The 13,748-nt window shown below is 54.5% G+C and overlaps 1 protein-coding gene across 1 annotated transcript; it reads right to left on the bottom strand.

The window, feature by feature from the left end:
• Positions 1-9,674: 9,674 nt before the first annotated feature.
• TMEM82 (transmembrane protein 82) lies at positions 9,675-13,628 on the bottom strand. The gene is made up of 6 exons (XM_002694141.6): positions 13,505-13,628; positions 13,281-13,353; positions 12,900-13,074; positions 11,721-12,138; positions 10,382-10,569; positions 9,675-10,112 (listed from the first exon to the last, which is right to left on the bottom strand). The coding sequence occupies exons 1-6, from the start codon at positions 13,590-13,592 to the stop codon at positions 10,020-10,022; spliced, it is 1,035 nt and encodes a 344-aa protein (XP_002694187.1). The 5' UTR covers positions 13,593-13,628; the 3' UTR covers positions 9,675-10,019.
• Positions 13,629-13,748: the final 120 nt, after the last annotated feature.

Genomic DNA, 13,748 nt, shown 5'->3' on the forward strand with positions numbered 1-13,748 from the left:
AGAGAGCCGACTCATTGGAAAAGACCCTGACGTTGGGAAAGACTGAGGGCAAGAGGAGAAGGGGACAACAGAGGAAAAGATGATTGGATAACATTACCGACTCAATGGACATGAGTCTGAGCAAACTCTAGGAGATGGTGAAGGACAGGGAAGCCTGGTGTGCTGCAGTCCATGGAGTCACAAGAGTCAGAAATGACTGAGAGCCTGAACAACAAGCTGAGACCCTGGATGGCAGGGAAGGCAGGTGAGAGGTTAAAGAGTAAGATCTAAGGCAGTGGGGACCTTTGCTGCTGTCCAGTCTGCTGGGGAACCTCCTACCCAAAGAGCAGTTGAGCACCTGCTGTGTGCTCAGCTCGAGTCATGGAGCCCACGAGAATCAAGTCAGATGTCATCAGTCCTGGTATCCACAGGGGCTTCCCTGGTGGCTCAGACGGTAAAGAATCTGCCTGCAATGTGGGAGACCTGGGTTTGATCCCTGGGTTGGGAAGATTCCCTGGAGGAGGGCATGGCAACTCACTCCACTATTCTTGCCTGGAGAATCCCCACGGAGAGAGGAGCCTGGCGGGCTACAGTCCATGGGGTCGAAAAGAGTCGGACACGACTGAGTAAGCATAGCATAGAATAGTATCCACAGGGGAGAGCAGCGCATGACAATTTTTTTGTTTGTTTGTTTTGGCTGTAGCATGCAGCTTATGGGATCTTAGTTCCCCGACAAGGGATTGAACCCTGGTCACTGCAGTTAAAGCACCTAGTCCTAAGCACTGAAGTACCAGGGAATTCCCAACAAAAATTAATACGATGATTACCAGTGGTGATGTGTGCTATACAGGAATGAGCAAGAGGCTAAGACAGAGTAAGGGGTGTAGGAGGGAGTAGGCCAGGCCTCTCTGGGGGGTGACACTTAAGCTGAGATGAGGAGGAACCAGCCACAAGAGGAACAGGGGAGGACATTCCAGGGAGAGGAAGGCAGTAAAGAAAACACAGGCTTTGAGGTCAGACTTAGGCTTAACTCCAGCTCTCTGGTGCTGGCTGTGATCATGGACAAGTTCCTCCCCTCTCCAAGGCCCTGTTTCCTCATCTGTAACATGGGGCAGCTGGACTGGATACCCTTGGGTGGGGACGTGAATGCTTCCCTTTGCAGAGCTGCCGGGGACAAGGCATTCCAGGGCCTGGCCCAGAGTTGCTGCCCCACCAGTAGGAGCATTGGCTATTCCCACATCACGCTTGCCTGGTTTCCAGAACTCTTGGCTCACAGGGTCCTTTTGCTCTGCAGCTAGGTCTGCGAACAGTGACAAGCCTGGGGAGAGTGACATGGAGCTGTCCTCCCTGCTCGAATTCTCCTCTGAGGCTGGCTGAGCTGCAGCCCCCAGGGAGCCAGAGACCCCAGGGGAGGAAAGCATCCTTCCGTCCAGTTGCTTTTCCCCTTGACAGGCTTGACCTGGGCCAGGTCAGAGCCAAGCTGTCAGCGTCCAGCCTAGGGATCCCCACATGTGAAGCTGCATGAAATTATGCATCTGGGTTGGGGTTGGAGGGGTGGTCTATTCCTTGGCAAACAGCCTCAGAAAACCCGTGGACCTCCCAGTCCTGGTTTCTTGTCCTTGTCCCTCTCTCATCCTCCACTCTGTCTGTGTGAAGTCATGTTGATGCTGCTAAGTTGCTTCAGTCGTGTCCTATTCTGTGCGACCCCAGAGACGGCAGCCCACCCATCCCTGGGGTTCTCCAGGCAAGAACACTGGAGTGGGTTGCCATTTCCTTCTCCAATGCATGAAAGTAAAAAGTGAAAGTGAAGTCGCTCAGTTGTGTCCGACTCCTAGCGACCCCATGGACTGCAGCCTACCAGGCTCCTCCGTCCATGTGATTTTCCAGGCGGGAGTACTGGAGTGGGGTGCCATTGCCTTCTCCGTGAAGTCAGGTCAGTTCAACACTTATTCCTGGATACCTACTGTGTGTAGGGTCCTGTGCTAGGGGCTGGCAGGGGTGCAGCAGTACAGAGAAGTGGGGCCTCCTGCTCACTGTAGCAGGGGCAGGCTGCAGCAGGGGCAAGCACAGATACGGGTAACGTCAGTTTGTGTGAGTGATTCCAGCTCGGTCCCTTGCCAGCCTGTTACTTTGGGCAAGTCACTCCTCTTTGAGCCTCAGTTTTCTCTTGTAAGCCTGGGATGGCAGGACCTTCTCGTGGCTTCACTGTGAGGATTTGTTGGGATGAATGTGGATAAATTTGCCTGATGCTTAGTAGGTGTTTAGGTGAGTTCCTTTCCTCTTCCCATCATATAGAGGACAGAGGTTCGGATATCATAGTAAGATGGACAAAATGCTGAAGTTAAGGAAGACTTGGTTCCACTCAAGAATCTAACAGACATCATGGATCCTGTCAGCTAGCATCCCTTTCCTAGATTCTGGTAACAGCACCCAATTTCTGTTTGGAAAACCTCACCCCTACTTTCAATTCCTGGCTGGAAGTATGTAGAAAGAGGACTTAGTTTTCCCATGCTGGCAGGATGCCAGCTTGGCATGATTTCTGGCAATACTTGGACCAAGGACAGCAGAGCAAAGATGATATAGAGAATAACTGATTTCATCACTTAAGCTGCTAGATCCAGCCATGCCTGAAAGTCCTCCCACTGGATCTCTGGAAACAGTGCATCTTCTTTTTTCTTGATTTTTCTTCAGCCAGTTAAAAACTATTTCTATTGCTTATAACAGAGTCATGAGGCATACTGGTGAGACTTCATGAGTCTTGATCACTCCCTTCTTCCCGGAAAACTGTACTAGTCTCAGCACTTTTGAGAAGCCTGTTCCGATTCCTCCAGGTGTCAGGAGTCATGTCAATCCTACGGCTTCACCTCAAGGCTTCTGAGTGGAACCAATATGCTTTACCCACCAGACCGGGAACAGGGCTGTGACTTCCTACTCTTCTCCAGCAGCCAGCACAGTGCTTGTCATTTTGTAGGGTCTCAGTAATTTGAATTTAATGCATGAGTAGGAGGAGGGGATCTTAAAGTAGCTGCATACGCAAAGTTAGTGAGCCATTAAGAATTTGGGCTTTGGAGTCAGACCCACTTGAATTTGGATCTTGGCTCCCCCACTTATTAGCTGCGTAATCTTGAGTAAGTCAATTAAAAAGATTATGTATTTGATTTTGGCTGCATCAGGTCTTGGTTGTGGCAGGCAGGCTTCTCTCTAGTTGTGGCACAGGCCCAGCAGTTGCTGGGGACTCAGTTGCCCCACGGCATGTGGGATCTTAGCTCCCAGACCAGGGGTCAAACCTGCGTCCCCTGCACTGGAAGGTGGATGGATTCTTAACCGCTGGACCACCAGGGAAGCCCCCTTGAGCAAGTCATTTAACTTCTCTGAACTTTGAGTTTTTTCCAGGAAGATACAGAAAATAACAATCAACTCCTCACAAGGTTGTCCTGAAGGCTGGGGGAAAATAATGCATGAAAAATGGGCAGCACAGGGTTATAAATCCTTATGCGTGCGTGCTAGGTCACTTTATTTGTGTCTGACTCTGCAATCCTATGGACTGCAGCCCGCCGGGCTCCTCTGTCCATGGGATTCTCCAGGCAAGAATACTGGAGTGGGTTGCCCTGCCCTCCTCCAGGGGATCTTCCCGACCCAGGGATTGAACCCGTGTCTCTCACATCTACTTGCACTGGCAGGAGGGTTCTTTACCACTAGTGCCAGCTAAATCCGCATGCAGCTGTTTGCAAATAAAATGAAAATATGCATCATCTTTCTCCACCTGGGGAGCAGTCTGCTGGACGGGTTGGGAGAGGTAGGAGAGCTGTTCATTTCCTTCCTCCCTGAGATCTATTCCTGCCTTTGCCACCTGAGCCAGTGTCTCCTTCCTGGTCCTCTTACTCAACTGTGCTCATTGACTCTTCACATCAAGAGGGCTTTGCCAAGACTGATGTGGGGGTTGGGGGCACAGCACCGGAGGTCAGGCTCTGGTCTGAGTGCCCTACCTCCTTCATCCCGTTCGGTCCTCTAAACAAATGGAGAAGTTGAGGCACAGAGAGTAACTTGTTCAAGGTCATCTCCATTAGGAAGCTTCATTCAAGCCCACATAGTCCAGCTCCAAGCCCTTTTAACTGAACAGGCCAATTGTGCAATGTTAGTCGCTCAGTCGTGTCTGACTCTATGTGACCCCATGGACAGCAGCCCGCCAGGCTCCTCTGTCCATGAATTCTCCAGGCAAGAATACCGGAGTGGGTTGCCATTTCCTTCTCCAAAGTGTGTAGGACATGTTCAAAGACCACACAGGGAGTAAAACCACACTGAACCACAGTTAGAGCTACATGGAGTTCCGACTCTCAGACCCCAAGCCCATGTTCACACAGGCCAGGCAGGCCCAGCCTCCAGACCTGACTGTGACAACAATGTCTGGCTCTTAATCCCCTTCTGGTCCAGGGGCCTGATCTGGCCCTGGCTGGACCCACTGGTTCCCACAGCCAGGCCTCCGCTAAGCAACTCAGCATCGGCTTCAGAGATAGTGGGAAGTGTAGGGTGGGCCATGGTTGGGCTTGAGTCTTAGTGGGCTGGAAAGGCTCCTCCTTGACCAGGCTTTGAAAGTCAGAGTCCCTTCTGTCAACAGGGGAGGAAGTCCTGGTTTCACTCACTTGGGAGTGTTCCCTAAATCTCCCCAATCCCTCAGCTGCTTGCCAGCGCCAGGCCCCTGTTCCCCCACTGATCCCAGGCCCTTCCTTGAGCTCCCACCCCTGGCAGCATCTGTCCAGTGCTCCACCGCTCTCTCTGGCCGTGGGGACCCCAATCCTGAGACCCCTCCTAACCGAAGTGTAACATGGTCTAGGCCCTGCTACAGCCCCCAGTTGACCTCCTTACTCTTCTCTTCCCTGGAGGCAGGCGTGTGTTGTTCTTGCTTAGTTCCTAAGTTGTGTCCGTCTCTTTATGACCCCATGAACTGTAGCCCGCCAGCCCCTCTGTCCCTGGGATTTCCCAGGCAAAAATACTGGAGTGGGTCACCATTTCCTTCTCCAGGGGATCTTCCCGACCCAGGGATTGAACCCACATCTCCTGCAATGGCAGGCAGCTTCTTTACCACTGAGCCACAGGGAAGCCCAGAGGTGGGCTTACTGTGAAGTTAATGAAACTTCTGCTCAGTTCCCCAACTCGCGTGGCCCCTATGAGGGCTGACAGTCTCTGGGAGTTATGAAGTGGTCCAGCAGGGAAGGGCAGCCAGGTTACACCCAGGAAACATCTTCCTTTTAAGTGTTCCTGCCAAAGTGCCCAGAGAGATGTCAGGAGAACTGACCCAAGTCTCTACAGTTCCAGTAATTTATCTTGCTTTTCTTTCTCAACCTCAATTTTCACTTACATACAAATTTTGTACTCTTCTTCCTAAAAGGGACCCTTAAAATTGAATTAGCCCTGCTCTTATTTATTTTATTCTATTTGGCTGTGTTGAGTCTTAGCTGTGGCACCCAGGCTCAGTTGCATATGAGATCTTAGTTCCCTGACCAGGGATTGAACCCTTGTCCCTGAGTTGGAAGGTGGATTCTTAACCACTGGACCACCAGGAAAGTCCTAGATTTGCCCCGCTCTTACTCCTTACAATCCATTCTCCAAGCAGGCTAGGCCATCTCACTAAAGCAGCGTGTGGTCATCACAGGCCCGCACCCTTTCTGTGGCTCCCCATGCTCTTGGGGAAATGACAACCCCCTCCCGTGTCCTGGTGATCTCACCCAGCCTGCCTCCGTGACAGTGTCTCCCGCCACTGTGCCCTTTGTCCCCTCTGCTCCAGCCACACTGACCCCTCCTCCATCCCGCAAGCCACTCAGAAGTCTTAAGACCTACCTGGGCTACACCACCACCCCTGTGGCTTCGAAACTCCCCCTCAACCTTCAGGACTTGGTTTCTGTGGCTCTTTCTCAGCAGGGCCTCCCCAAACCTCAGACCGTGTCTTAACACTGGACCTTCTGCTGATGGTGACCCCACCTGCATGAGGTAACCTTGCCCTGTCCCTAGAGGCCCCTAAGTCATTCACCCACTGTTCAGGCCAAAAATCTAGGAATTCCAGGACTCCTCGCTTCCTCTCAAGCTCACATCTAATTGACCAGAATATCTTATCAGCTTTTCAAAATATGTTCAGAATCCAACCAGTCTGGCCACCTCCATGGGCACCACCTTGGCCCAAGCCCCCAGCCTCTCACCTGGGTTATTCCAAATGCTTCAAAAACTGGTTGACCATTTCTATACGGTCTACTCTAAAAAGAGCATGGAGAGGAATCCTTTAAAAATGTAAGTCAGATAATGTCACCTCCGTGTGCAAATCCTCCACTGTCTGCTTGCCACAGGAGAATAAAGTCCCAATGCTGGCCTTGGCCCTGAGCGATCTGGTGCCTGCCCACCTCCGTGACCTCCTTCCTGCCACTGCATCCTGTGATGTTCTAGCTACGCTAAATTTCCTGCTGTTCCTAAATTCTCCCAGCTGGTTCCGACCTCAGGGACTTTCCCTGCGTTGTTCTCTCAGTCTGGGGTGTTCCTCCCTCAGCTTTCTTCCTGGCCAGTTCTCCTCAGAGAAGGTCTTCTCAAAGAAGCCTTCTGTGGAAGGCAGCTTCTAAAATGGCCCCTGAAGACCCCTATCCTCTGCCGTGTCCTCGAGTGACCCCTTCTTCTCAAGAGTGGGCTAAACACAGCCACTTGCTTCTTTTTTTTTTTTTTCAGCCACTTGCTTCTAACCAACAGAACACAGCGAAAACACTGGGATGCTAGTTTTAACACTGGTTTACGAAGACAGTGACTTCTGTCCTGCTCCGTCTTCTGTCTCCCTCGCTTGCTTGCTCTAAGGGAAGCTGGCTGCCATGCTTAGGCTGCCCTGCGGAGAGGCCCATATGGAGGAGGGAGGCTCTGGCCAACCATCAGAGAGGAACTGAGCCTCTCAGCCGATAGCCCATGAGAAACTGAATCCTGTCAACAACCAAGTAAGTGAGCCTGGAAGTAGACGCTGCCCCAGTAGACACCACAGCCTTGGCCAACGCCTGGACTGTGGCCGGTGAGAGACTCTGAGCCAGAAGATTCAGCCAAGCTGTACCTGGATTCTCAACCCACAGAAAAAGTGAGACAGTAAGTGTTTGTTGTTTTGTTTAAAAAATTTTTAAAAACTATTTATTTATTTGGCTGCCCCGGGTCTTAGTTGTGGCATAGGGGATCTTCTTTCTTCGTTGTAGCATGTGGGACTAGTTCCCTGACCAGGGATCGAACCCAGGCCCCCTTGCACTGGAAGCACAGTCTTAGCTACTGGACCACCAGGGAAGTTCCCTGTTTTAAATATTTTTATCTATTTATTTGGCTTCACTGGGTGTTAGTTACGGCGTGCAGGGTCTTTAGTTGTGGCATGCAAACTCTTGTTGTGGCATGCGAGATCTAGTTCCCTTACCAAGGTTTGAACCCTGGTTCCCTGCATTGGAAGCATGGAGTCTTAGCCACAGCCCACAAGAGAAGTCCCAGTGTTTGTTCTTTTAAGCTGCTAAATTTGGGGGTCATTTGTTATGTGGCTTTTGATACCAAATATATCTTCCCTAGCCCTCCGTTACTCTATCCCCTTACTAGCTTTTTTTTTTTGCAGCAATTGCTACTTGTGCATCTTGCTCTCGGCCCAGAGCCTTGCCCCATGCCGATGTTCAGTAATGGGGGAAGGAATGAAGGGGCAGCCAGAGGGACAATGCCATAGCTCAGAAAAGCCACAGGTTGGGGGTTGGGTGTTGCTTAGGAGCAAGGAGTCAGGCCTACCCCAATCTCAGGTGGTCCAGAGGCTACTGTCCCCTCTTAGCAGGATGTGGGGCTCTGTTCTCCCACCTCTTCAGGAGGATGCTGGTCAGAGCCCACAATCTGGTATCTCATGGTCTGTGGCCTAACAAATTTATCTTCCTGTTCCTGTTCCAGATCATACCTTCTGGATTTCTTCTGCCCTCCAGACTTGAGGCCTATTTCTCTTTATTTGGTATGTCTCAGTAGAATGATCTGATTTTTATACCCTTGTCAGACTTTTTACAAAAATAATTTAATAGATAAGAAAAGAATCCTTTTTCAGCTCACGTGGCTCACTTTTTGTTTGAAAAACAGTCCCTGTGCCCATAAAAAGGAAAGGGTCGCCAAGCCCAGTCTCCTCCCAGCTCTGTTCCCACCAGGTCACAGGCAGAGTTGGGGACTGGGAGGCTGGGGAACCTTCCAGGAAAAACATCAGGCCCGAGTTGGAACCCAGTTGTCCAATCTGGGGCTGGCAAGGGGCTGGCCCTGTGCCCACCTAGACTGGCCCATTTCCTCCTAGACTGGCAAGTTTCCTGCCCAGAGGGAACAAGCACACTCCCAGGCAGAGGGAGGTTGGGTCCTGTACTGGGGGAAGGGCATCCACAGGCACTTCCCCCACCTCAGCTACCCTGAGTCTGCAATGTGCCTCCTGGGAGTAGGATGGAGAGCAGGGGATCAGAAGCTGGGCTCGAGCTTCTGAGTTCAAGGAATGAGCTGGAACCACCGTCCAGCCTTGGGGCCAGTCGGTCCCTGGATCTCAGGTGCACCCAGGACAGGGAGTAGAATCCTAGGCCGGACTCTGTCTGCTCCAAAGCACCAGGCTTTGGCTGAGAAGTTCCATCAGAACCTGGAATCCTCCAAGAACCTTCTCCAGGTCCTGCCTCCTCCCAGGTGCCTCCCCTGCCTCTCCCAGACAACTGGACCCTCACAACCTGTTTGGAAGTCCCTTGGCTGGGAGTCTCCTTTGCCCTATGGGGTCTCTTCTGGAAAAGGACCCCTGAGTTGGGGCCCTCAATCCCCATGGATGCAAACTGCTCTGTGGGCTGGTGCCTGGACCAGGAGATCATAGGTATAGTACAGCCTCAGGGTAACTTGGACAAAAGGTGGTGGGAGCCACATTCCAGAATTTACCAGGAATGGACCTGCCATATTTACTATGCCCACCTCTGTTAACTTCCCTGGCTCCAATTCTTCTATAAGAAGTGAGGAGCAGGGAGCTTGTGTGGCACTTGAACTCTGAATGTCAGGCTACCTGAATTCAAATCCTGGCTTTGCCATTAACTAGCTGTGGTCCCTTGAGTAATTTCCTTAACCTCTCTGAACCCTAGCCCTAACCCTAACCCTGTAAAAAGCAATAACAGTACCTGTCTGTTGGGTCTGCGTTAAAATGAAATGAGATAATAAAGATGCTTAGCACAGTGCCCAACAGATGATAGTTGTTCTTCTGCCAGGTTCAGAGAGGGGCAGTGGCCTACCCAAGGCCACACAGCAGGTAAGCAGAGTTGTTGGTGCCTAACCTTTCTTCCATATACTCTTGCCTTTGTGAGCTGGGCCTGCAGGGGATACAAGGCTGCACGGCTGAGATGGGAAGGATCCCCATGTAAGGGTCAGAGGTGGGGGACCCAAGGGCACCAACAGAGGCCCAGCATCATACCCCCTCCACTGGTCTCAACCTGGGATGGGACAGGACACGGGTATCCTCCACCCAAGACAGCCAGGGGGTCCTAGACCACGTGCCCATCCATGCCACTGCATCCCTGTCACCTCTTCAGCCACCTCCACGTCAAATTCCTGAATCCCAGGGACCCAGCTAGGCACACATCCCAGGAGCCCGCCCCAGTCAGAAGACCTCTGTCGCCTTAGACAAGCCGCTTCACCTCTCAGTGTGTTCACGATTCTAAGAAAAATCTGAGAAAGTCACCTTTATTGTTTGTGGACAGGGCAGGGAGGTGGGGAACGGGGGAAGCCATCATGGGGACACAAGTCCCCCCAGTGCTCCTGGGAAGGCAGGTCTAGGGGGCCTGTATCTGTTCCCCCGCCCTGAGAAAAAGGAAAAGGTTAACCCAGCGGCCTCCAGGTTATCCCACCCTCTGAGGGACCCAGCCCCCAAACCTCCTGGCCCTCCTGCAGATCCCCAGTGCTCCAGGTTGGGGGCAGCCTTGCCACTCTGCCTCCAGGCAGTATGCGGGGGTCAAGGCCTCCAGGTGAGCCTGAGCGGACCTGAGAGACTCCCAAGTCCTTGCCGAGGTCACTCAAGAGGTGGCCGTCCCCTCCTCGGGCTGGGCAGGGGCTGAGGGCTGGGGCTGGCTTGGAGCTGACACCGAAGGCCTCTGGGGTGGAAAATCCTGAGGGGAGACAGGGAGGAAAGGATGGAGGTGCCACTCAATCTCCCCATCCCATGGGGGCACTCAGGCCTCCAATTTTCTCTCATTTGGGGGTCTGGGGCACAGGATGGGGTGCGCTATGGATGGGGTGGGGGTGCCCCTCAATCGCTCCATTCCTAGTGACCTGGGATTCTGAGGGGTCAAAAGGTAACTCTGACTTGGTGAGGTTCCTGGGGCTGTCTGGAGCAGGGCTTCAGTGTCTGGGGGACCTTCAGGGCGGGGGTGCCCACCTGTATCTGGCAAAGATCAAGCAGGGTGCGGACGCCCACCAGGCACCAGAGCTCGCCCAGCAGGGAGATGAAGATGCCCAGGAGGTCCAGCCAGCGGCCCACGGTCAGCAGCAGCACGAAGAGACCGCACATGCGCACCAGCACCGTCTGGACGTGGCTCTTCAGGCCGGGGCGCTGCCGCTGCTCCTCTGCAAACACAGGGTCCCTGTCACTGGCCGCCTGCCTGATCCCCGCGGCCCCACCCTGAGGTCCGGCTGAGCTGGGGCCTGGACCTCCCAGCTCCCTCACCGCTTTCCTCCCCAAGGAAGGTGTGAGCCTTTCCCTCCGCAAGCAGCCCCCCTCCCTTCCTCTGCGCCCCATCTCCACTCTGCAACTACAGGGCACCAGGCATTTCTTCCTCCTGGGCCTCACTGCCCACCCAGGGTCTCGCCCTGGAGTCGTCCTGACTCCTCTCTTTCCTGCATTCCCACGTCCGATCCATCAGTGAGCCCTGCAGGCTCTTTCTGCTTTCATCTCTCAAATCAGCTTTCTCACTGGGCTCCGGGCTTCTAGTCTGGACCCCACAACTCAGCGTGTACTCGGCAGCCAGTAGCCTTCGGAACACACTAACAAGATGGAATCATTCCTCTGCTTATAATCCTCCCAGGACGTCCCCCTGCATCTGGAATAAACTCCAGACTCCTTACCTTACAAGGAGGTCCTGCCCCATCTGATCGGAGTCCACTCTCCAACCTCATCTCGGGCCCGCTACCTCCAACCATCCCAGTTTTCTTGTGGTCCATCAAGTGTGCTAGGCTCATTCCCACATCAGGGCCTCTGCATCTCTGCCCTGTTTGCCTGACTGCCCTTCCTTGTCCTGTCTCTTCAGCCCCATCCCTACCCTGCAGCCAGGTGGCTCCTCCTCAGGCCCAGATCTGAACAGGTCACTTGCCCCTGCTTAAAACCCTGCAGCGGCGTCTGAACAGACTGCCTCACCTGGCTGATGACAGCTCTCCCTTGGGCCCTGTGAACCCGGCCAGTCTCGTCCCCTCCCTGCTGTTTTCAGGCCTTGAATCACCTCTGGGCTTTGGTATACATGATTCCCTCTGTCGTGATCTCTCCCAGGGGCTCCTGCTTATCCTTTGAGGCCCAATTCAAGTACTGTCTCACTGGCATCCCCCTGCACCCTGTACCCTTCTCTGTCCACTGCATGGCTGTTGTTACCAGACTGGATGCTCTGGGATGGCAGGGGCCAGATCTGAGTGTTGTCGTCCTCCCCAGGGCCTAGCACAGCACCGGGCCCGGGTCAGACGGGAGGGTGTGAGTGTTGAGTGAATCAGCTGCTGCCCATGGCCCGTACCCTGCATGTAGATGACCAGCAGGGTGTAACAGATGGTGAGAGGCGTCCAGAAGCGCACGGCCTCCGAGGTGGTCAGGAAGTCCCGGTTGATGAGGGCCACGGCGGCCAGGTTGCCCACTATAAAGGTCACGGCCAGGGTGCGGCCCAGCAGCCGGGGGAGGTGGTGCGCGCCCGCCAGCAGGCTCAGGCAGATCCCACAGTAGCGCTGGCTGCCGTGCAGCTCGTAGCGCTGGCAGACGTGGTGGCGGAGGCGCCGGGCACCCGTGCTGAGCAGCGCTGCCAGCCCCAGGCCCAGCATCAGGTTCAGCGTGCCGTGCGGAGCGCCCTCCTGCAGGAAGCTCAGGCCGCAGATCAGCCCGCAGCCCAGCGAGTACTGGCACAGCAGGTACAGCTGCAGCTTCTTGGTGCCCTGGGAGCCCTGGGAGGGTAGGGGGGACAATGATGGGGGCTTAGGCTGCTCGTCATCCTGGGGGGACCCAGAGGGTGTCACAGTACAGATGCTCCACTCTGTAGGAGGCTGGAGCCTGAAGGAACCTCAGGGATTGTTCCCAAAGAGGAAATATTGCCTTCAGGTCAAGCCTACTGGGATCGTCTCTTTTGTCTTTTTAAATTTATTTCTTGGCCAGGTCATGAAGGCATGTGTGATTTTTAGTTCCCTGACCAAGGATTGAACTCATCACAGCCCCTACATTAAAAACACAGAGTCTTAGCCACTGGACTGCCAGGCAAGTTTCAATACTGTATCATTTCTTTCAGCTTAATTTCAGTCATGGTTATTACTTGGGACTGGTCTGCTGGCCGAAGAGTGGCAGCTCGGAGCCTTGAAGAACTGGGTTCAAAGCCTGACTCTACTTCTTGCTGGTTGTTGACCATGGATAAGCCACTCTGCCTCTCTGAGCCTTAGTTTCTCACGTGTGAAACTGGGATCCCAGCGAACTTTTACCCACTGTGGTTAAAAGGATGAGATGATGCACTCAGAGCATCTAGGCCAGTGCCTGGCTGGTGGGAAGCTTCAGACAGCCTCAAGCTGCTGTGTTATCTTCTTGGCCTGGGGCTGTGTCCACTCTGAGTGGAGACTGGGCTTTGGCAATCACAGTTTTGCCCAGTTTTTTCATTCCGGGGTGAAAACTAGGGCCCAAGGCCAGGCCGTCCTCACCCACCACCTCCCTGTGGTCTCACCTTGTCCAGGGAAAGCAGCATGGAGACAGCCCGGAGGGAGAACTCGAGCACTACGAGGGCAGCCACCCGGACCCCCACAACGGTCAGAATCAGGGCCAGCCCTGCCAGATGCACGGTCTCCAGCGACGCCCACCGGGCCTGCAGCCTCTGCTTTTCAAGACGAAGCTCCGGGTGGCTGTGGAGACAGACAGGGGCGCGGGCAGAGGAGACAGACAGAGGGTGCAGAACCACCAGCCTGGTCCCTGGAGGGGGTCCCGGTGCTCCCAGCCACTCCCTGGGGTGAGGGAGGGGCGGCCTCTTCCTCCCGGCCCTCCTTTCAGAGGCCTCTTCTCAGTGTGGGTTGCAGGGCGCAGGGAGCAGGCCGGGGAAGTGAGCACTCACTTGGCACAGCCCACGAAGAAGTAGACCTTCAGGAGGTTATTCAGGATGGAGACTGCGCAGGCCCCGACGAGGCCTGACGGGGGCAGTAGGGAGGGTGGGCGGCGTGGTAGGGTTAGAGGAGCCGGCAGGCGAGGCGGCGGGGTACTCCACGTGGGTGGGATAGCCGGGCGCTGAGCAGGTGTCCCGCAGGGGGCGGGGCTGAGGGGCAAGGGGGAGGCGCTCACCTTGCAGGAGGGCGTCGAGGAGGCCGGAGCCCCAGTCGAGGGAGGGGAGGCTGGGGAGCCAGGAGGTGGGGGACAGTAGGGAGAACATGGCCGCGGGGATCAAGCCCAGCCTCCGGCCAGGTCTGAACCGGAGAGACCGCAACGTCACTGCCACCGGGCAAAGGTGATGGAGGCGAGGGGAGGAGCTGGGAGGGGTCAAAAGCCCAGGGGAGGGGAAGGGATGAGAGCTAGGGCCTTAAACTTT

The sequence above is a fragment of the Bos taurus genome, chromosome 16 (assembly GCF_002263795.3).
Source record: "Bos taurus isolate L1 Dominette 01449 registration number 42190680 breed Hereford chromosome 16, ARS-UCD2.0, whole genome shotgun sequence".
NCBI classification, from domain to species: domain Eukaryota; kingdom Metazoa; phylum Chordata; class Mammalia; order Artiodactyla; family Bovidae; genus Bos; species Bos taurus.

Coding starts and splice junctions, on each gene's coding strand:
- TMEM82 (XM_002694141.6), bottom strand. CDS start 13,592: ATGTTCTCCCTACTGTCCCCCACCTCCTGGCTCCCCAGCCTCCCCTCC. Junction 13,354..13,504: donor CCTCGACGCCCTCCTGCAAG/GTGAGCGCCTCC, acceptor TGCCCCCGTCAG/GCCTCGTCGGGGCCTGCGCA. Junction 10,113..10,381: donor TTGATCTTTGCCAGATACAG/GTGGGCACCCCC, acceptor GTCTCCCCTCAG/GATTTTCCACCCCAGAGGCC.